Genomic DNA, 22,574 nt, shown 5'->3' with positions numbered 1-22,574 from the left:
TTGGCTTTCGTTAAAGGTTGAAAAGATTATTTGCAACCTGAGGCCTGCTTTGAAGCTTCGTCTGCGCTTCATACACATCAGCAAGATGGAGTCTGCAACTGTTCCTCAGCAACCCATAAGCAATGTGTCTCCAGCACCTCAGCCTAGCCAGGTCCCCGTGAATGTGGCCTTGCCAGTGACACAATAGAGGGAGCCGCTAAACTACTGTCTCTGCCAAGGACATCCAACATGGACCCAGATGAAGCAGCATCCAGCATAAATTTCATTTGAGAAGAGCTGGGTGCAGGAAAGCACCCAAATCAAAGGAACTCCTTAAGTTCAGCAAACAATGTGGCTCTACAAATACCCAGCTGCTCTAAACAACAACACTGCCCATTGTTGGCCTTGTTTTCTTTACTCATGTCTCATTTTTCTTGCCAGTGGTTAACTTCCGTTTTTGGTAGCATAGATATGTTTACACTGGCAACAGTTAACATTTTGTGCTTTTTTTAGCTTTGGAAAATGATGACGCTTGGGCGAATATAAAGGCTGCGACCCTCATATCATTTAAGGAAGAATAAGCTAAGCTTCAGCTGCTGAGATCCTGTTGGCTTAAAGCCGAGTCTATTAAACCTACTAGCTGGATTTTCTATGAAAACTAGTTGAAGTATTGGTGCAAAAGGCAGACACAAACAACTTCTGACCATGGTGCCAGAATTAGCTGGTGCTGTCTTACTTCGCCAGCAATCCTGCTGCAGTCAGGGATACAATGTGGTGATTAAAACACTGTCTATCCAAATCACGAATGAGCAGGCCTCCAGGTTTACAACTAGTATATTTATGTGAAGTGGTGGTGGTGGTGGTTTTAATCAGCCACCTATGTTTTGAATTTGTGTAATAACTACATTTTATTTTGGACTTGTACTATACTACTTTTGTTCAGGTTTTATTTTCGCGTAGGGAGGTTGGTGGGGTAGAAAGATTTTTAACCAGATAATGTTTCAACCGATCATGAAGATGATAAGATTTGTAAAATACTGTTCTTATTTCATATGAAAAAAGTGTTTAATAAAAATAGTTTTTATAACTACTGACCTATTTTGCTTGACTGTTGTATTCATTTTACACTGTAGCTTCACCAGTGCTGTAAGACTGGGAATTAGAAGGTTGTCCCTGTTTCTAAACTTTAAGCTCCCTGTGGAACATAGCGTGTGTTCCTTGTTTCAGAACAGTAAAGTTACTTCTTTAATTGGACACTGGAACAAAAGGGGAAGTGAGGGGTGAGTTTAAACCTGCTCACAAATATGTCCACATTTCCGCCCAGTTTGGGGTTCAGGTGAGCAGCTGGGAGGGTTTAGGTCACTAGATCACAGCTGCTTCCCAGAACATTCCCTTTTTGGCTCTTTCATCATTGAAACTCTGACCCTAGTTGGGCCAGGGTGCTGAACGAACAAAACTGCCAAAAAAAAAATCCCTTGGGGGGCTCTCAGTCCTAGTTTGATCCTGCGCTGTGGTCCCCCGCAGTGACAACATTACAGCAAAGCCAGCTCAGACTCTTCAGTTTGTTCCAAACAGGTCTGATATATATGTAGTTAAGGCTATTACCAATAAGCACCGAGCCGATAAATAAATTGGATTTTCTTTTGCTGTTAAACTTCTTAGACTTCCAGCTGCTGCAGAAATTTGGCAATTGGGCTGCTGCAGGAAGAGGTCACACGGTACACTTCCCTTTGAAGTCTATCGTAGGCTGACATTTAGGTGGCAAAACTTCAAAAGCAAAACTAGTTCTTTTCTAGACAGAAGCCATGCTTTCACACTGCTTTACTGGCTTAACATCTAATTAAAAAGCCAAAAATTACTGCATCGTTTTTTCAGCTCCTCTGACTCAAGCACAAGAGGCAAGGGATATCTAAGAGGCAGATTATTGAGGAATTTCTCCCAATAAGCCCTTTTCCTGCAACAGCTGGATCCTCCTGTCCTTTCTAACAGTTGTATGACACCTCCAGACTGCCATTTTTTTTTGTGGGAATATAATTCAAGCACATACTGGAACTTTAGGTTTGCACAGTTAAAGGAGTCTGTCAGCCTAATGCAAGAAATTGTTTTGAGTTTGGGGGAGGGGGATCAGACTTTTTGCAGTTAGGAAAGTGATTGGTAAATATATTAAATGTGAGATGGAACAAAACATTAACATGCAGACGTGTAAACACACTGCAAGCAAATCAGGATGTATGTTGGACTCATTGTCACCATCTTGCAAGGAAATCAGAATGAATGCTCAATAAAGAACGGCTATAATCAAACCAACAACTAAGTTTTTTGCAAGCCAGTCAGGATGAATGCATGATAAACGGGTCATTCAGAAGGATTCACACTGAAGACAGGTTGGCATTGTATGTAACCTAAAACTGCAACAACTGTTGCCAAAATGCAATTTGAAGTCATTTTCAAGACTGCAAAGGTATCATTTCCAGTCTCATCCTAAAGTAGCGCTGAGGAAACTGGAGGTCCTGGAATACAAACTCCCATCATTCCCAACCACTGGCCAGGGCTATTGGGAGTTGTAGCCCAACAATAACTGGGAAGGCCACAGGCTCCCCACCCTTGTTCTTAATGCCAGTAGTCCCCCAAAACACTATTTGCTGAATTAGCTAATCTGATCTGTATTGTTGAGACTTGCTGAAGTTTGGGCTCCAGTCATGGCCTATTATTGCTTACAGGCAACTATGGGTTAGATCCAGGCTTGTGCCTACTGGACTACCAGTCTAGCTGGGGAAAGCAGCCAGGAGATGGTACGCCATATTACGTATTCATATAGGTTTTTTAATTATATTTTTATTGCTGCTTTTATTTCTTATATTGTATTTTACTATGTTGCAATTTGAATTCTACAACAAAGTCCACTATGTAATAAATAAAAGCAGCAGTAAAATACCAATACAAACCATACAGCATCTAGCACAAGACAATGCAATTGCTACAAGCAGCAGAAAAATGATTAAGTGGTCTACCAAGACCCTCAGCAATTGTTAGGTAGTTGTGGGGGTGGGGGGTGGCAAACCACTTCTCTAGTGTGCGCATTGGCATGCATGCAGGGGCACTTCTGCAGGGAAGTTTACTGCAGACTCTGCTGCTTATGCATGCATGTATATATGTTCTTTGCAGCATCCATGCAATGTTGTCTGCATCAAAAAGACTGTCCAGTATTTTCCCTTTTGCTCCAGATTTAACATTTCCACAGAAAATCTGATAAGAAAACACACACACACACACACACACACACTCAAAAGAACCACCCCGTGGAAAACAGTAAATCCAGATTAAATGGGGGGGGGGATTTTGAATTGGCATCTTTCTGAGGTTAATGTTCTATGGGCACTGCGACAAACTTGCAGGCATGAGCAGCACCAAGTCCAAAATAAATTGTGCTGAAGCACCACAACTATTCCACAGGGCTAGGAAGTGTCCTCTGGCATAATACTTCTGCAGTAGAAATCCTTTTTTAAAAAGTCTGTCATAGCCTAAGGCCATCAGCCATTGCAGGTTATCAGGTTTCCCTATCAATTGTCACCTAGGCCATCATGGTTCCTCAAGCTTTCACTTGATAAAATTTATCACATCTTTTTTTTTTTTTTTAATCTTTTTTATTACATTTTTTCCAGATAGAAATACAAAGTCAGATATGCAAAGAAATAACAGAAGAGAAAAAAGAAAAAAAAAAAGAAATCATCTTTTCAAAGCATTTTTCCATAACCAACCGGACTTCCCCACGTCTCCCTCACCGTGCGTTCTTTACAATAAAATTTTTCAGCAAATTATAACCTTATTTCGTGCATTCTTTTGTTCTTTCAAATACTTATAATTTACGTTTAAAATACTTATTGTCAATTTACACTAATAACATATATAATATTCTTTTAAACATTAGTCCTTTCATTAATATAACTTAATTTTCCATACCTTAATCTTATTGCTGGAGCTGAATTTCCCTAATCATGCGAATTCTTAACATTCATATAACTTATAAAATTTTTGTAAATAATCTTTAAATTTTTTCCAATCCTCCTCCATTGCTTCTTCTCCCAGATAAAATTTATCACATCAACAGGCTCTGAAAAGGCTGAACGTGCCCTGCAGTAGCTTATAAATCGAAGTTCTCTGGTTTAATTACACTGTGGTGTCTTATTAAAATGCAAATGGATAATATTTCTCAGAAGAATATTAGTAGTGCATGCTGTGAGTCTGTTAACATTAATGGGACACTTGGCAATTTATAGTCAGATTCTTTTTAAAAGAAAATTGCTCTAGACTAGTGTGGGTGGGAGACATCTTTTCCCTGCATATGCCCCTTAGACATACACATACCCCTATGCTAAGGGTGGGGAACCTCTGCAATGAGGCCATTATCCCCAAACCAGGCCCACATCAGCTGATGGGCAGGAGAACAGGGGTTAATTCCACATTAAGCCAAAGCAGCAGAATTTCATCCCCATTCACCGGCTGAGCTTGAAGCCCTGTGCAAAAGCAACCTTTGAAGCCGCTTGTGCACAGGTAAAGGTAAAAGGACCCCTGACCATTAGGTCCAGTCGTGGCCGACTGGGGTTGCGGCACTCATCTCGCTTTATTGGCCGAGGGAGCCAGCATACAGCTTCCGGGTCATGTGGCCAGCATGACTAAGCCGCTTCTGGCGAACCAGAGCAGCGCATGGAAATGCCGTTTACCTTCCCGCCGGAGCGGTACCTATTTATCTACTTGCACTTTGACGTGCTTTCGAACTGCTAGGTTGGCAGGAGCAGGGACCGAGCAACGGGAGCTCACCCCGTCGCGGGGATTTGAACCGCCGACCTTCTGATCGGCAAGTCCTAGGCTCTGTGGTTTAACCCACAGCTTCTGCGAAAGCTTTAAGAAGCCCTTATGCCCATGTTTGAGACTCTGGAGGCTCAAACAAGACTATGGGGGCTTAAAAGGGAATCACAGGAAGACTGAGGAAAGGCTTTGTGAGTCTCCTCCCACTTTTAAGCATCAGATAGGATTCTGACGGGTGGGCAAACTTGGCCCACAAGCCAGATCCCTATAGCACGCTTCTCAGGCGCAGACAATGAGCTTATAGTCAAGGCTTGGAAAGTGCTGTGTACGTGGCTTTGCAGGCACCACCAATCAGATGATCAGTGGTGGCTGCAAACCCCTTTCATCTAAGCCCTGCCTTTACCAGCCCCACAACTGATGTCATATGATGTCAGGTGTAGGAGAGGTGGGCGTGGCTTGAGTGAAACACCCTAGCAGGCCAAATAAGGGCCCCTAGTGGGCCTAATTAGGCCCAGGCGTCAAGAGGTTCCCCATCCGTCCTTGATTTAGGACATGAATGGGGCTGTGCATGGAAAGTGCCCCAAAGCATAAGTCTGCATTATATCAAAAAAATTGACGATCTTCTTAAAAATTTAAGAACAGCAATGTAAAATTGAAACAGCCCTTCTACAGAGACATGAAAGTAGTTCGGTAGACTTCTAAAAACAGAAGGCATAATTTCTTTGTAAAGAATTCTTTAGAAATTCTTCTGATTGACTCACAATTCAGCTATGTATAGAACCACCTCAGAGGCAGCAGTCATTACAAATGTCTGAATTCAAAACAAGCACACAATGTTAATGAGGGGCGCTCTCAGAGGAATGAAACAGCTTTCTTGTGTTTTAATAAGTCAAAACAGCGAAGAGATTTTTAACTTTCTTTTCTCTCTGAATAGCATTTTGGCTTGGACAACAACAGGGATGGGAGTCTGACACCTTCCAGATATTGTTAGACTATGGCTTCCATAACCCCTGGCCACCAGACATGCTGGGCCAGAGCAGACAGGAGCCGGGAATCCATGTGGGGGATGTGCAAAATAACGAAAGCATTCTGTGAAATGATATATAATGAGTTGGGGGGGAAATGTTTAAAATAACCTTTGTGGAAAAACCAGCAGCTTTTCTATTAAGAATTGTAGGTGATGAAATACCGCAGGAGCGGAAGAGACCGTTTATGTATGCGATGACAGCTGCAAGCATGCTTTTCACCCAGAGATGGAAGGAAGATAAAGTTCCAACCAGAGAAGAATAGATAATCAAGATGATAGACTCAGTGGCGGAGAGCAGGCAGGGCGGGGCTGGCACGCGCCCTGGGGGTGTGGCGTGCCGCCCGCACTCCTCTTTCTCTGCCAGTGGATGGACTATGCCGAAATGGCAAAACTGACAGGGAGGATCAGAAACCAAGAAGATAGGAAATTTAATAAAGAATGGAAAACATTTATCAATTCTGTTACAGAACACTGTACAGTTAAAAATGTTAGCAGGATTAATATAACACTTGTAATATAATAATTCTATGGTTACGAATGGAAATCTGAAGACAATTTGTATAATATTATAAGATGTAGTATAAAATGAAGTACTATGGAAACCACAGGGGGAGGGGGGAGTCAAGTCCAAGGATTCAGGGAATCCTATATATGTATAAAATTGACCATACTGTATCTGAATGTAAATGATATTTGTAAAAACTTTTTTAAAAATTAATTTTAAAAAGGAGTTGGGAAACCAACATCTGGAAAGCCACCAGGTCCCCATCCCTGGGATGCAAAATAAGAGCGACACAGTTCTAGTCTCAGACTAGAAAAGGATCTCCTTAGTTCAAAGTGCAGAAAATAAAAATAGAATCATTCATAAATCTACCTCATTGTAAGTTTATTTCTATTATCATTTTAAGTTTTTAATTTATGAATTATCGCTGTTTACATATCTGTTTAAAAAAACAGAAATAAAGTCACAAGAAGCATCTCCTTTATATAACAGAGTCTAAAGACCATTTGAAGATCCATAGATAAATAGCAGCATTTATAAATCTAACGGAACAATGATTACCTCTCCTTTTGAAAACGAAGCTCCAGTTATCCTAATGGAGGACTTATTCTTGAGACTGCTCCCAAAGTAACTCTTGTTAGCTGGATCTCCAGAAAGACTCTCCTTTGACTGGCTATCATTAGGGTATTCACCTCCTGATAAAATAAAAATAAAATATATTATGGAAGTTTCTCTTTTTCCAGTATCTTACAGTAAATACATGTTTACTGTCAAGTTTTGTGCATTTGTAGTAATTATACGACAACCTAGTTGCTTTCCATGCCTACATCACTGAAATTGGTGCGACTTGCATTCTTAAGTGATCAGAACTCCCACTGGTTACAATTTATATAAGCTTTGTTAATTTACTCTGGACTCCATCCTACATGGAAAAGGCTTCAAATTATCTTAAAAATGAATACGCCACACAATTTGTTCTGATGTTTATTTAATGTACTTGGAATGACACAGCTTTTGTCCGGAATCAAATACCGGCTTAACGCTTCTCATTTACGCAATTCCTTTTTGAAGTATAACCTTACATTTCCTTTAAAATGTTCCATAAGTGAAAAGATGTTGTTGGTTTTTTTAAAGGGCTGTCCTTGTTCTAGCAGCAAAATCCTGTTGAAGAAAAATCAGCAAAATCCAGGCTGAAGAGACCATGTCGTAGGCAGAACCAACCAGCGGTAGGCTGGCTACCCTGCCTGCTACATTTTCAGATCCACTTAGGTTGCATACACTTGGGTTTTCCCATTCTTGTGGAAAAGGAGAGAGCATAGATTGGTCTTGGTGCCTGACATACACTGAACCATTTAAAAACAGGTGATAAGAAACCCCTTAAACCTACATACCAAGGCTACTCCAATAACATGAAATTACCAAGAGGCTGGTGGAATGGTGCCATCATGTTAACGCAATGTTCCAGACCATACATTAGCTTTTGAGCATAATTCAGGGTGCTCGGGTTGCCAACATGCCACCTTTAAGGTCTTTGCCTGATGCCCAGTGCGCACAAAATCTCCAAGCCCCACACCACATTCATTGCCCTTTCGTTGTGAGGCATCGAGGATGAAGATCCTTCCTTCTTCCTTTAAAAATGCAATGGGTTTTATTCAACTAACCTTTACTCAGAACAGAACAATTGAAAGTAATGGCCATGTTTCACTTAGCTCTATTATTTTCAGTGAGTCTGAATAAAAGTTACTAGAATGCAACCTATAGAGGTGAAGGAGGAAGTTGGAAAAGTGACACTCTTCCCCACTTCCTCTTTTAGCTCTTTGGGCTTAGAATCAGAGAATAGTAGAGTTGGAAGGGACCTCAAGGGTCATCTACTCCAAACCCCTGCGATGCAGGAATCTCAGCTAAAGCATCCATGGCAGAGGACCATCCAACCTCTGCTTGAAAACCTTCAAGCAAGGAGAGTTCGCCACCTCCCAAGGGAATAAATTCCTCTGCCAAACAGCTCTTACAATCAGAAAGTGCTTCCTAATGTTTCGTCGGAATCTCATTTCTTGTAACTTGAATCCATTGGTTCGAGTCCTGCCCTCTGGAACTTCTCAAGGCTCAGATTAATTCTATTGAGTCGTTTATCCAGATCCCTTGAGAAAGAGGAATGTGTGTGCTCATGCACTTTGCATTAATCAGGGATTTTTTTGGGGGGAGGGGCACAGAGAAGTGACCAGAAGGGGTGGCACACACAACATTCACTCAAAACTCCAAATATGCCCAGGCCTAAAAAGTTGGATGATCCCTGATAAAGCAATAATAGGCCTGAACCAAACATATCTGCTCCTTCCACTATGCTCCACAAGTATCTAAGATTGCCAGAAACTATATACAATACAATAGATATAAGTCCTATTTGGTAATTTTGAACATGCAGCAGGAGACCAAGGCATTCACCCTGTGCCCACTCTGGCCTGTGCAATGCACACTCACATACCAATGTTGCCTGCAACGGACAGGCTGTCTGCAGCAGAATAGTCTAGGTTCAAGTTATAGCATAGCCTAAATATTTTGGCAAGCTGCCTCACTGCAAAAATCCACCAAATGTGCAGACAGTACAGTGGTACCTCGGGTTAAGTACATAATTCGTTCCAGAGGTCCGTTCTTAACCTGAAACTGTTCTTAACCAGAAGCACCACTTTAGCTAATGGGGCCTCCCATTGCAGCCGCGCCGCCAGAGCACGATTTCTGTTCTCATCCTGAAGCAAAGTTCTTAACCTGAAGCACTATTTCTGGGTTAGCGGAGTCTGTAACCTGAAGCGTATGTAACCCGAGGCACCACTGTATTGGGGAAGGGCAGGAGTAGGACACAGCCATGTGGTGGCGGCAAGAGACTGAGGAACTGCAGCTCCGCTCGCCTGCCTCTCGTGATACTAGCTGCATGTGAGCACCCCAAAAGACCAGGAAGCATCATGTGTAGAAATCTTTGAAGGCTGCCTTTTGAATCGAGCTGCCTTGTCTGGAACATGCTCAGGTTGCCTGGAAATGCTAACTCAGGCTGAAAAACAAACCCACTTTGCAAACATGGAGTCATTTGCAACTGACATGCAAATTATGTTCACTGATGTGCAAATTGTGTTCATGTGGTGCCGGTTTTCCTGAACGTTTTCGAAAGTGAATGATTTCTAATTGGTACATTGTGTCCCCCAGCACAACTTAAAACTATTTATTTACTCTTAAAAGTGAAGTTGTATAATACAATATTTTCTTTTGAAATGTTTGAGGGGTTTTTTTGTAACTTTGTGTTAAATATGCATTCTGTAGTTGACCTTCTTTGTAATATTTTATTTTGAAATCTTTAAGATAATATTTTAGTTTCTTGTTAATTATGTTGCTTTGACTGTATACTTTATATCTGACTTTCTTCAGTAATGTTTTATTCTGGATTGTTTTATCGATGTTTTAATGTGTTGTAAACCACTTTGAGATTTTTCTTTAAAATATAAAGCTGTATAGAAATGAAATGAATAATAAGCTTAACTGAAGCATTTCAATTTGTTACATAGCCATGGTTTTAACGTTTGTATTATTTGTATCAGAAGTAATTCCCGGTGAGTTCAATCAAACTTACTTCCTCAGTCTCATTAGTGTGCTGACTCTGCTTGTAGCTAAGTGAAAGTTTATTGATTTCTGTCAGGTGATGGGAACATAAACCTTTGTAGACCTCAGTCAAATGACAAGGGCCATGACATACCATATTTTTACATAGCAGCAGCACAGTGGGTCACCTTGTTGTTACCCAAGTGATTACATAGTATTTTGGATTCATGGCCTTTGTTTTCTGATGGTACAGGGCATGACTACAAATGTTAACTATCCCAGAAAATGGTCAATGTTCTCTTTCAGTTCAGTTTTATAGCTAATAATTTCCCACTGGGCGAGAGAAATGGTTTCATGCTAAGAGCACTCAAAATTTAATCCTTATTATATGAGGCAGGTGCCGCTATTATCACAGAATTGTACACAGATAGTCAGCTATTAACTATACGACTTGTTTTTTCACCAGCTAATTATCCAGTGCTCAGTGAGTCACAAAATAATGTGTGTGAACTGTTGAGGTTAAAAAAAATATGTCATTTTTGGTGTTTGACGGCTCATGCAGGAAACCACAATATACTGCAGTCATCAAATTAAGAACATGGATGTTTGAACCAGCCCACATAACAAGAAGAGATCCCATTGGTTTGTGGTATGATATCCACATAATACACCATACAGCTGTGATCAGTGCAGCCTCTTCTTTATGACAAACCATTTACTACTTATTTATTTATTACATTTGTATCCATCTTTACTCCATGGAGCTCAAGGAAATATATAATAATAATAATAATAATAATAATAATAATATTTATACCCCACCCTCCCCAACTGAGACCGGGCTCAGGGCAGCTAACACCAAATATATAAAATTCATTAAAAACACAAAATCAAACGATTAGTTTAAAATACATTTTGAATCACATTTAAAATCAAAGTAAAATTAAGTAGGAACCCACAAATCATAACCGTAGGGGTAAGGAATTAAAATTTCACCAGGCCCGGCCACCCATGCTGGTCCCATATGGGCCGATAGAAAGAGCCAAAGAGGCCACTTACATACAGTGTCCCACAAAAAGAAGGGGGTCAGACTGTGCTTCGGCCAAAGGCCTGGCGGAACAGCTCCATCTTGCAGGCCCTGCAGAAAGATGTCAAATCCCGCAGGGCCCTAGTCTCTTGTGACAGAGCGTTCCACCAGACTGGGGCCAGGGCTGAAAAGGCCCTGTCTCTGGTTGAGACCAGTCTAAACTCCTTGAGGCCCGGGACCTCCAAAGTATTATTGTTTGTGGACTGTAAGGTCCTCTGCGGGGTGTACCAGGAGAGGCGGTCCCGTAAGTACGAGAGTCCTAGGCCATATAGGGCTTTAAAGGTTAAAACCAGCACTTTAAACCCGACTCTGTACTCCACTGGGAGCCAGTGCAGCTGGTATAGCACTGGATGAATGTGATCCCATGGCAAGGACCTCGTAAGGAGCCTTGCTGAAGCGTTCTGCATCCGCTGGAGTTTCTGGGTCAGCTTCAAGGACAGTCCTGCGTAGAGTGAATTACAATAATCAAGCCTGGAAGTAACCATCGCATGGATCACTGTGGCAAGATCAGGGAGACAAAGGTAAGGGACCAGCTGCTTAGCAATGCGGAGGTGGAAAAAATGCTGCCTTTGCTGCAGTTGCAACCTGCGCCTCCATAGAAAGGGAGGCATCAAAGGTTACACCCAAACTCCTGACAAAAGGCACTGGCACTTTAATTGCGCCCCCGCAAGAGATGGGAGTTGGCCCCCCAACCCCAGGTCGTCCCAACTCAGCCAGAAGACCTCTGTCTTTGAAGGATTTAACTTCAATCAGCTCCCACGCAGCCATCCAGCCAAAGCTTCCAAGGATCTGGTCAGTGTGTCTGGGGCCGAGTCAGGATGGCCGCCCATCAACAGATAGAGCTGGGTGTCATCAGCATCTTGGTGACAACCTAGCCTGAAATTCTGGACAAGCTGGGTAAGGGGGCGCATAAAGATGTTAAAAAGCATCAGGGAAAGGATTGCGCCCTGGGGCACTCCACACACCAAGGGGTGCCACAACGACAACTCCTCCCCTAGCACCACCCTCTGTCCCCGACCTGAAAGGTAAGAGCACAGCCACTGTAAGGCTGTGCCCTGAATCCCCATGTCAGCAAGGCAGTGGTCCAAAAGTTTGTGGTTGACTATGTTGACCATGGTTCTCTCGCTCCTCATTTTTTCCTTACAACAACCCAGTGAGGTAGGTTAGGCTGAGAGACAGTGAGTTGCTGAAAGTCTTCCCAATGAGCTTCCTGACCAAGTGGGTATTTCAACCCTGGTCACCCATGTCCGAGTTCAACACTAACCGCTATACTGACTCAATATACAATATTAACAACCCAAATAAAACAGTGCTGCATTTCTTTTTTCTTATGCCATCCTTTCTGCTTCCTTTTTCTACTCAAGGAAATGAGCTTGTAGTCAACCTGACAGAACCACTTACCCTCCAAATTTGACTGCAGATGACAAACCGAAATCTACCTTTGTCACAACAAAGTAGCTGCTCTGCTAACAGGTGACACCTGTGTGTTCTACAAACAATGGATAAATCGATGGTTAGAGTCTCACTTCCTCATGTGACAGGCTGCAAGGCTGTGCATGAGGGGAAGTCAAGGGAAACAAGAAGTTAGAATGGGTTTGATTTCCAAATGTTAGTGCAGGACAGAGCTTCATCATTTGGTGCCTGGGCTGCAAAGCAAGGGCACTTTATATCTGAAATGGAACCTAAAGCCTTAGACACAACTAGCTGGGACAGCTTCACACAATCATTCTACTCATATGATTCATTATTATCATCATCATCATCTTTAATTTGTATACTCTCTTTCTATCTTACAATACTCAAGGTGGTTTACAAGCTGAACAAACAAAAAATATACATCTTATAACAATCTAATGCAATACAAAAATGTCATAATAAAACAACTTTAAAATAGGCAATCTACATCAAAAAGTAACATTCAACAATCATTAGAATAGTATTAAATAATAACATAAAAGTTAAACAGAAATCCACTCAAAAGTTACAATAAATAATTTCTAAACTATAATCAATAAAACAATGGCAAGCCACAATACATAAAATGCAAACTGAGATTCAGATTGTAGTTTCCTCAAAATAGCTGTAGGTTGCAATCCTAAGCATAGGTAAAGGTAAAGGGACCCCTGACCATTAGGTCCAGTTGCGGACAACTTTGGGGTTGCAGCGCTCATCTCGCTTTATTGGCCGAGGGAGCCGGCGTTTGTCAGCAGACAGCTTCCGGGTCATGTGGCTAGCATGACTAAGCCGCTTCTGGTGAACCAGAGCAGTGCAGGGCAACTCCGTTTACCTTCCCGCCGGAGCGGTACCTATTTATCTACTTGCACTTTGACGTGCTTTCGAACTGCTAGGTTGGCAGGAGCAGGGACCGAGCAACAGGAGCTCACCCCGTCACGGGGATTTGAACCGCCGACCTTCTGATCGGCAAGCCCTAGGCTCTGTGGTTTAACCCACAGCGCCACCCGCGTCCCACTTCAGTTCAAATATATGAACACCTCCACTTTAATTCTATGTTAAATCATTAGGAGATAGCATTGTCTTTAATGCTTAAAAAAATGGCTTCCATTGCCCCCCTCCACCATCTTGCCATGTTTTTCATACACTAAACACAATAGCACACAGCAAAAATGGGTGGGGTGGGGGATGGGATATTTCACAAAATGTTTTGCCTGTATGGAATGCATGTTGCCCTTTGGGTGATTTGTTGTTGATGTTGCCCCTTTGCAAAAAGGCAGAAAAAAGTTTACAAGAAATAGAGAGTCAGAAGGAATGCATTCCTGTTGCCGTAATAATCAGTGTAGGTTATCATAGCATGTATCCCTCAATGACGTGGTGATATAGCCACCTCTGATTGGTTATGTAGCACTGTGATGTCATTGTTTTCACTATATGATTCCTAATTGGCTGTAATCCTGCAGTTAATGTGCCTTTTCAAGTGAAAAAATGGCACCCAACCAAGCAGCAGCAAATAGAGGGAAATGGGTACAAAGAGGCATGAAAAAAATGCAGTAACCACCTTGCAATATCACTTTGGTGAGAACTCCTGTTCTGCCAAGCTTTTCACAGGTGGTGTGTTTTTTTAATGGTGAACCCAGTTTCTGGTTTTATCTGCTGCAGCCCATTTCCATTTTATTATTTTTCTGTTTTACAATGTTATGGAAAAGGGGGTTGAGCTGGATGAGCTTCTAGTGTCCCTTCCAACTCAATGGCACAGTCCAAGCACATTAGCAGCTACCAAAGAACAAAGCACACATCTAGAATGCAGGCTGAAAGACTTTAAGAGTTCCACTGCTCTCTCACTACATAACACAAAGGGCCATTGCAAAGGGCCAGAACACACCAAGCCCAAAGAATAGTATTTGCACAATGAACTCCCAACCAAGGAACAGACTCAGAGAAAAAGAAGAAAGGCAGTTGTACAATCTTTCTATTTTCACATTATATATTTGTCCCTGCACGTGACCTGTGGTGTCCCAGGACACCAGGACACTCCGAAAAACAATAGACATTGAGGCAGGAAGCCCACAAACCCCAACCATTTTCTTGTCTCCAGACCCATACAGAAATTGAGATACCACTCTGCCTTTTCTTCTCAAGAGTGTCTTCTTGCTTACTAATCTAGTAAAGGACTCAAAATGGATTCACTGGCAATACAGGTGTTCTGGAATTCTAACTAGGATCAAGGTATGGCTGCTTCTTCTCATCCACTAGACCAGGCTTCTTCAACCTCGGCCCTCCAGATGTTTTGAGACTACAATTCCCATCCTCCCTGACCACTGGTCCTGCTAGCTAGGGATCATGGGAGTTGTAGGCCAAAAACATCTGGAGGGCCAAGGTTGAGGAAGCCTGCACTAGACAACCACTCAGGAATTTCACCTTTATCAAGGGGTGCCTGACAGCCTATGCAGCAATGCCTTGCAGGGCAATGAAAAGGGAACAGTGGAAACAGTGAAAGGGAAGGAAAAACATACAGAGCTATTTTTGTCCTCTGCTAGTCCTATGTCCCATGAGTGGCAGAAAAATCTACTCCAGAACACTTGGTTCCATTTTCCACATTAAAGCTATTTCTATTAGGGCAGAGTACAATATGAAAACAGACCTCAAATACTGAAACGACCTTCTAGAGAATCACATTAAAACTGAAGGTAAGAATATTTAATGAAACTCCATGCTCAGATATAATCACAGATTGAGTACCAGGTCTAGCAATAAAACCATAATGTAATTTAGTTCAGTGGTGTTAATCTGTTTCAGAAGACTTGTTTCACATTCTGTATTTTTTTTTAGATAAGAGGTACATAAGTTATCCTAAATGGTATTATGATAAATGACAAGTAATATCATATTTAATCCCAAATAGACATAGCCAGAGTATAGTTGAAAGAGGGATTCATTGTGCCCAAGTGACAGCTGAGGTCAAAAAGGGCTTTGCAGCACATTTTGGATGTTTTGTCAGAAAGGTGCTTTCACAAACCAACGTTGCTGAAATCTTGGTGACAATTATGCAGGCAGAGGCCAATGTTTCATTTTCAAGCACTGGGAATCATTTATAAAAAGATGTTTACTAAGTCCAGAACAGGTTTTAAAAATTGATAAGTGAAAGGAGTTATTTCCATGCCATAAAAACATTTATCTTGCCCCACTTTTGCTTCTGGTCAAAAGTGACTGTTTTTGTTTTGCTTCTGTATTTAATTTCTCCGGTTTTGCAGGTGTTTGAAGCCCTGTTTGCAAGGGAAGTGGTAGGGTGAGTGTTCACCAGCTTTTGCCAACCTGGTACCCTCCAGATGTTTTAGACTACACCTCAACTTAGGTCCATCCAGCCCCAGGCTGTCAAAGTCATCTTAAACTATGAATGACTGAATGAATCCAGCAGACCACAAGGAGGCACCAGAACGGCAAAATCAGACATCAATTGTTGCTCGAATTGTTATTCATTTTCAGTTTGAAAAGCAACATAAACACCGATTTCCTGAATTGCAACCAAGTTTTAATTATAATCCTGTGCCATTAGGTCCATTTCTTCTCCGTTTGCCCATGCCTGCTCTGGCATGCTCCTCCTGAATGTTTTATTTATTTCTTAGATGTTTCAGCTCCCCTCCCAGCATAAGGCTCCCAGAGCAGCATACAATGGCAAAAACAAATTAAATACAACAAAATACAGTCATAAAACCAATGAAGCAGCCATCGCCTTTTTCAGATGAAAACAAACCAAGCAAAAGCCATAAAAAGGCAAAATCAATGGGAGCAATAAAAGTCACCAAAGAAGAAGCCTTTAACCAGATGAGCAAAAATCCAACAGAAGCCATAAAAGCACAAACACAGCTATATAACATGCAGGGATGCCTGGGCAAATTTTTAAGAATCCTTCACCGGGCAGCGCCAGGACATCAAAGTTGGCACCAGGCAAGCATCTCTGGGGAGAGCATTTCAAATGCAAGGGACCAGGACTGAGAAGATGCTCTCTCGCTGGTCACTGCTTACCTGACTTTGGAAGGCAGGGGGACTCAGAGAAGCCTCTCGCTATGACCATGTGGTTTAGGCCAGAGGTAGGGAGTCTTCCCTCTTCCCATGGGGGAAAAAGTGAGCAGGGACCACAGACTAGCTGGGCCAAAATATACATCCACACCTGCACACTCTCTTCAGACATTCATATGTGCACACACCCCATTCAAGCAGATTCAGGTGACAGAAGGAGCTTCTTCAATATACTGACATTTTTTTGTCTTTTTCAGTAAGATTGAATCAATGACCTTTGTGTTAAATTGTGGGTGAACATATCAGACGACACAGCGATTCTTCAAACAGCTCTTGTTTATTCACAGGCCAGAACAGAACTGAACTGAAGGGTTCAGCCAGCCTGCTTATATAGAGCTCCACTACAACGCAACTGTAACACTTTCTGTAACTATCCAATCACTGAACGTCACTTTCAATCCCTTATTTGCACATGTGGACCCGAGTGAAAACTATCTACAGTATCCCCCTGCTGGCCCAGGGTGAGAACTTCAGTACATAACACCTGGGCAGTTAGCTGTTTGCAGTTAATTGTGCTGTTGTTGCCACCATGAAGAATCAAAAGGAAAGGGCTGACTCCTTGCAAGCAGGGCTAAAGAAAGTCTGCTGCTTCCTCCTTTCCAGCCAATGCCACGGTCCACAAGCCTTACCTAAGACAGATGGGAGACAGCACCTGAAGCTTCATTTCTGCACAGGGCTGGACCTCAGACTACTTGCTCCAGCAGCAATCACCACAGGATATTCCACAGCAAGTGTCTCCCACTGCTGCTTCAGGGCTATCTTGGCTGTGAGTCCTTCTCTGCCCTGCAGGTCTTTTTATACCTGGCCTGGGAGTGCAGGGTCCTGATTGACTCCAGCTGCAGAAGCTGAGGCTGCTAAAGAGGCCAGAGACCATCTTGGCTGTGAGTCCTGGAAGATCTGTTCCCTGCCTTGCTAGCCCTTTCCCCACCTGGCCTGCATGGGTGGGGCCCTGATTGACTCCAGCTGCAGAAACTGAGGCTGCTGAACAGACTCCTGGGTTCAGCTGTTGTTGTGTTTTTGGGTTGTTAGATGCAGGAATCAGTGGATTTAAATGAAAGAGGAGGGCAAAGTAGGATTGTCCATTTGTCAACCCCATTATTTACTCTAGCTGTTGAGCTGCAATTAAAACAATTTGGGCAAAATAAAGACTAAAAGAAGATACAATAATATTGTAGCATTGTATGTAGATGATATGGAAAGCAAGCACCATCACTAATGTACACTTCTCCCTTAAATCCTATAATGAATTAACTGATGGGTGTAAAGTACTCAAGAACTCAGAGGGTGAACTCAGATTTAAATATAAAAAGGATCCTTTAGCTTCAGGGTGAGCCCAGCTTTCTCCCAGCTTGGCAACCAAAATGATAGGTGTATAATTTCAACAAATTGAATGCTGGCTTAGCTGTCAGTCTTTTTTATCCCTCAGTAATCCAAGAGGTCTGCTTTCTTGGGGTTTTCTAATACACACACACACTTCTTTCTGTGTATCTGTTTATTCATCACCTTCTTAATGATTTAAAATGAAAAATGTCCACATTTGCTCCCTCTGTACTTGGTGAGGGGTGTTGCAGAAGTATCACAGCAGGCCAGCCAATCAACACAGCCAGTTTCAGCTTCAGATGTTCAACTAGTTCATAAATGCGCACACACACAAACAGCACAAGATATACTTTTCAGATATAATTTGAAAAATATACATCAGATTCTCAAAGGGAATTTCTTTGAGATAATTTAACAGCGGTGTCATTAGATTAACCAGAATATATAATATATATATATAATGCTAGAGGAGTGAATCATTCAGAGATTAATTGCAATTTTTCTGGAAGTGTAATAAAAAATAAACAAATTCTGGAATAGTGTATTTTAGATCATACAAGAAAATACCGGCTGTAATTTGCTGTGTATCCAGAAAACAGCTCAGAGGTGATGTAATTGTAATAGATGTAACTGCAATTGCTATCTACGGCCAATGCAATCAATCAATCAATCAATCAATAGGACTGGTTTCAAGAAGTCATATATATCATTACCCAAAATACTTGCTATACTTTACGAGTGATCCCAGAAACATTTCTGTTAGGCAATATCAAAATGTCTTCCAAAGTTTAAACTGGCCAATTAACGTTCAAAAAGATTAAAAACCAAAGTTTATTTACCCAAAGATGGCAGTGTTCATAATGGACTCAAGGACTCCGAAATACAAGGAACTGGAAGAAAAATGCAAAGTTTATATGGAGATAACATTCTTGCTACAAAATTCAAGCATGTGCAAATAATAAATAAAGGAATAAACAAATAAATTTTTAAAAAGCAGAATGCTGCATGGCTGTGTGCACCATGCTTTAGGCTAATCTAGTTTGAATCTTGAGCCTCCCCATGCAAATTCATATCTGCTCCTCATTCAGCTTTGCCTTGTAATAATGCAAATCCCACCCTTTGATGGGGCTCCTCTTTGCATCTTTCTCATTCCCAACTATAGCACACCCAAGTATGCAAACTGATTTCCAACCATTATATTATTCTCCCCACAGAAGCCAAGTGTTGTGTAAATCAGCCCATGAGCCCTTGCAGCTTTATTTTAAAATATGTTACTTTGGCTTTTACAAAAAAGAACGAAGAATAATAAAAATATTTCAGAGGTAATTGTATTGTCTTATCTGGCAACATTGCAGCCCACTGATAAGCATAAGCCCTGGAAGCAGGAGACATGTCTGAAACCTGGGCTGTCCCTACTGCTAAGAAAAGATAAGGAATAAAACAATATGGTGCCCAAGAGCTTTGCTATACACTAGGATAAGTTTGTCTTTGGAATCAAAATCTCTACCTCTGTTGTCATTGTGATGGGATATGTATGTGCAGTAAAAAAGAAGAAAAAGTATCCTAGATCTGAAAGGAAGAATATAGCAGGTCATCCGGTTGCCCCAAGGCAGGATATCCTATGGCTGTGTACACAGCATACCTTTAGAGCATGTGAGTGAGAAGCCCTTAAAGAATTCTGGGCTCTGTGGTTTGTTAAGGGTTGCTGGCAATTGTAATTCTTTGAAGGGTAAACTACAGTGCCCAGAATTCTTTGTGGGAAGGAATGGGATTTGAATGAGCTTTAAAGGTATAGTCTGTACACAGATATTTCAAAATAAAAAAATCCTTCCAGTAGCACCTTTAAGACCAACTAAGTTAGTTCTTGGTATGAGCTTTCGTGTGCAAGCACACTTCTTCAGATACACTGAAACAGAAGTTGCCAGATCCTTCTATATAGTGAGAAGGTGGGGAGGGGTATTACTCAGAAGGGTGGTGGGAATGGGAGATTGGCAGATAGCTGAGATGAGCCTGCAATAGATTACCCAACTTCCCATTGCTCAACTAAGGATCTGAATGTGGGTCTCTCTTAAATATGAGGTTATGCCATAACCCATTTTGATCCCCAACAGTCCATACTGGAGAGCGAGCACAGGCTCCCCAAAGAATCCTGCTAATTGCCTCTCCCAAAGCTACAATTCCCAGCACCCATAACAAACTGTAGTTCCCGGGATTGTTTTGGGTGGGAGGAAATGTCTTTAAATGTATGGTGTGGATGCGGCCTAAATTTTACAAGGTGGACCTGCAAAATAATCTGTTGGGAGGGCAGGGAGACAAACAAGCACCCTTAAAGGTTTTCTTTTAATGTAAAAAGGTAAAGGGACCCCTGACCATTAGGTCCAGTCATGACCGACTCTGGGGTTGCGGTGCTCATCTCACTTTATTGGCCAAGGGAGCCGGCATTCAGCTTCCGGGTCATGTGGCCAGCATGACTAAGCCGCTTCTGGCGAACCAGAGCAGCGCAGGGCAACTCCGTTTACCTTCCCGCCGCAGCGGTACCTATTTATCTACTTGCACTTTGACGTGCTTTCGAACTGCTAGGTTGGCAGGAGCAGGGACTGAGCGACAGGAGCTCACCCCGTCGCGGGGATTCGAACCACCGACCTTCTGATCAGCAAGTCCTAGGCTCTGTGGTTTAACCCACAGCGCCACCCGCATCCCTTTTTTTCTTTTAATGTACAAGTAGCAAATTTTATCTGCAAGCAGAGCACAAGCACATACTCTCTGTTACTGTGCAGTTTCTTTAGTGATACAAATGAGTCCTGTATTCTTACAGCATGTGAAGGAACAATGCAGTTTTAGAAGCAGTCTTCACATCTAGAAGGAAGTAATCTCATCAGACAAGCTCATTTAAGCATGTGTCATAGTCATCGTTCCCCCTCCAAGAAAGACCTCGATGTCAGCCACCCTGCATTCAGCTGCTAACTGGAAACTGAACCTAGTCCAAGATAGATACAAAAATACTTGAGAAGGTGGACAGAAGCCACCAAGGGATGAAGGATAGGCTGCAAAACCCCAGAGAAGCTGCCATTCTGAAAGATGGCCATATGTATTGGGATATTAACAGCTGTTACCTTCAGAAATACAGCTGATTTGTCTGTCTTAGGCTCTTTAAACAGGCATCTGATCAAAGAACTGAGCAGCGGGTCATTGGGGGATGCTATTTGGCTACGCATACCGAGAATACTGTACATTGTTAGCCTTGTACTTTGGTACTGTGCATCTTAGTCAGATTATATTGGCTCATAGTCATCTCTTGAGTAGAAGTGAAAGGAGCTTGTGCTGACAGTAAATCCAAAAATACACACTTGTGTTGCAAAAATTATCAACTTTTCTCCCCCGCCTCCCAGAATCTTCTCCGGCTCCATCTGCCACAGTGGGAAAGATTGTGTATTGGGACTCTGAGAGACAAGCTCCTTGAAGGCAGCTCTCATCTCTTGCAGCCCACCTGATTTTGCCATCTCTCTCTAGTCCAGGGATGGGGAAGCTTTTCCATCCAAAGAGCCACGTTCCCTTCTGTGTAGCCTTCCAAGGGTCACTTGGTGGGTGGACAAAGTGGGCAGAGTAATTCAGGCACATTTTTCCTTTCTGCCTTTTTTGGCATCCGTCTGTCTCTGGAGGCAATGGAGGGGTGGAGTCAAACTGTTGTAGAGTTTTAGCACCTGCTGTGGCCAATGTGGGAAGGTTATATTTCCAGTAGGCTAGATTCTTCTGTGCCATCAAGCCAGAGGCATCAACCACTAATTGAGCGGATGAGACCAATAGTGTGTCCAACAGTCAAGAAGGTGGTTTCTGCATGTGCTGTAGAGGGAAGTGAGGGCAGATGGAGCTTGTCAACCTGGGAAGGTAGCCCATCTAGGAGAAGGAAAACTCTGGTCTAAACCTCCACTGCCTTCCGGGATATCTTCAAGAGAAGAAAAGGCTAAGGAGTAAACCCTACACAAATCCAGAGTAGAGTCCCTAAGACAGTTGGATGATACCTGGTAAGCCTCCTTCTGGCAACTCCTGCAGCCAAGCTGGTGCCAAACATATTGCTCTGCTTTCCTTTGGATCACAATCAGCAAGGCCAAGAGGGGGGTCTTGTCATTTGGGCCACCCAGGACTTCTTCCATACACGCTGTCCCGGCTTGCACCCTGGGGAGGTCATGTTGGTGCTGCTAACACAGCAGTTTGACTTCACTCCTGGAGGCACACAGACAGATGCCAACAACAAACCTTAGAAAACAAACCTTAAAAGCTGTGAATAACTAGTCGGCCCGGTAGCATCACACCTCTTCCGTTGTTTCATGCTATGCATTCTCAGAGCAGAATGGGTGTTGCAGGGTCGGTTTCCTTTTGAGGAAAGAGCATTTGGAGACTTAGCAGGAATGAGTAGGAAATCAGAAGCTGATGTAGTCTTTGAGGGCACTTCCAGGCTGTCACTATTTTTGAGCGGGCTTCAGTCTGTCTAGGCCAGAAGTAAGCGTGCATGTTCTGCTCCCTTGCATGCAATTCAAGGTTATTAGCAGCCCCCCACAGGAAGATTTTCCAGCCACAGCAGTTCAGCTCATCAGGAAGAAAGGTATGGCAGTGAGAAGCAATGCATCAAAAAGGCCAGCTGCAGCTAAGCCAAAGCCGAAAAGTAAAGCAGACTACAGTGCAAACAGGGAAGTTATGTTGCAGCTGTGAGTGCGGTACCTATCAATTAGAGGCCTTCT

The 22,574-nt window shown here is 42.4% G+C and overlaps 1 protein-coding gene and 1 long non-coding RNA gene across 3 annotated transcripts in view; one reads left to right on the top strand and one right to left on the bottom strand.

Annotated features, from left to right (window-relative positions):
* Nucleotides 1–1,073, top strand: part of MED23 (mediator complex subunit 23) — a 41,341-nt gene extending 40,268 nt beyond the window's left edge. For both annotated transcript variants that reach the window (XM_080999501.1, XM_080999500.1), the window contains one exon: nt 17–1,073. In XM_080999501.1, the coding sequence (XP_080855627.1) occupies nt 17–187 (171 nt within the window). In that variant the 3' untranslated portion in view covers nt 188–1,073. The remainder of the gene's footprint in view (nt 1–16) is intronic.
* A 4,894-nt stretch (nt 1,074–5,967) lies between these two features.
* On the bottom strand, nt 5,968–21,284 carry LOC308473928. Its single transcript, XR_013984413.1, has 3 exons — nt 20,652–21,284; nt 18,678–18,728; nt 5,968–7,009 (listed from the first exon to the last, which is right to left on the bottom strand). It is a non-coding gene; the product is annotated as an uncharacterized lncRNA (long non-coding RNA).
* Nucleotides 21,285–22,574: the final 1,290 nt, after the last annotated feature.

This window comes from Podarcis pityusensis (genome assembly GCF_964106645.2).
Source record: "Podarcis pityusensis genome assembly, chromosome: 3".
NCBI lineage: Eukaryota > Metazoa > Chordata > Lepidosauria > Squamata > Lacertidae > Podarcis > Podarcis pityusensis.
This window is presented reverse-complemented; position numbering and strand designations above follow the sequence as displayed.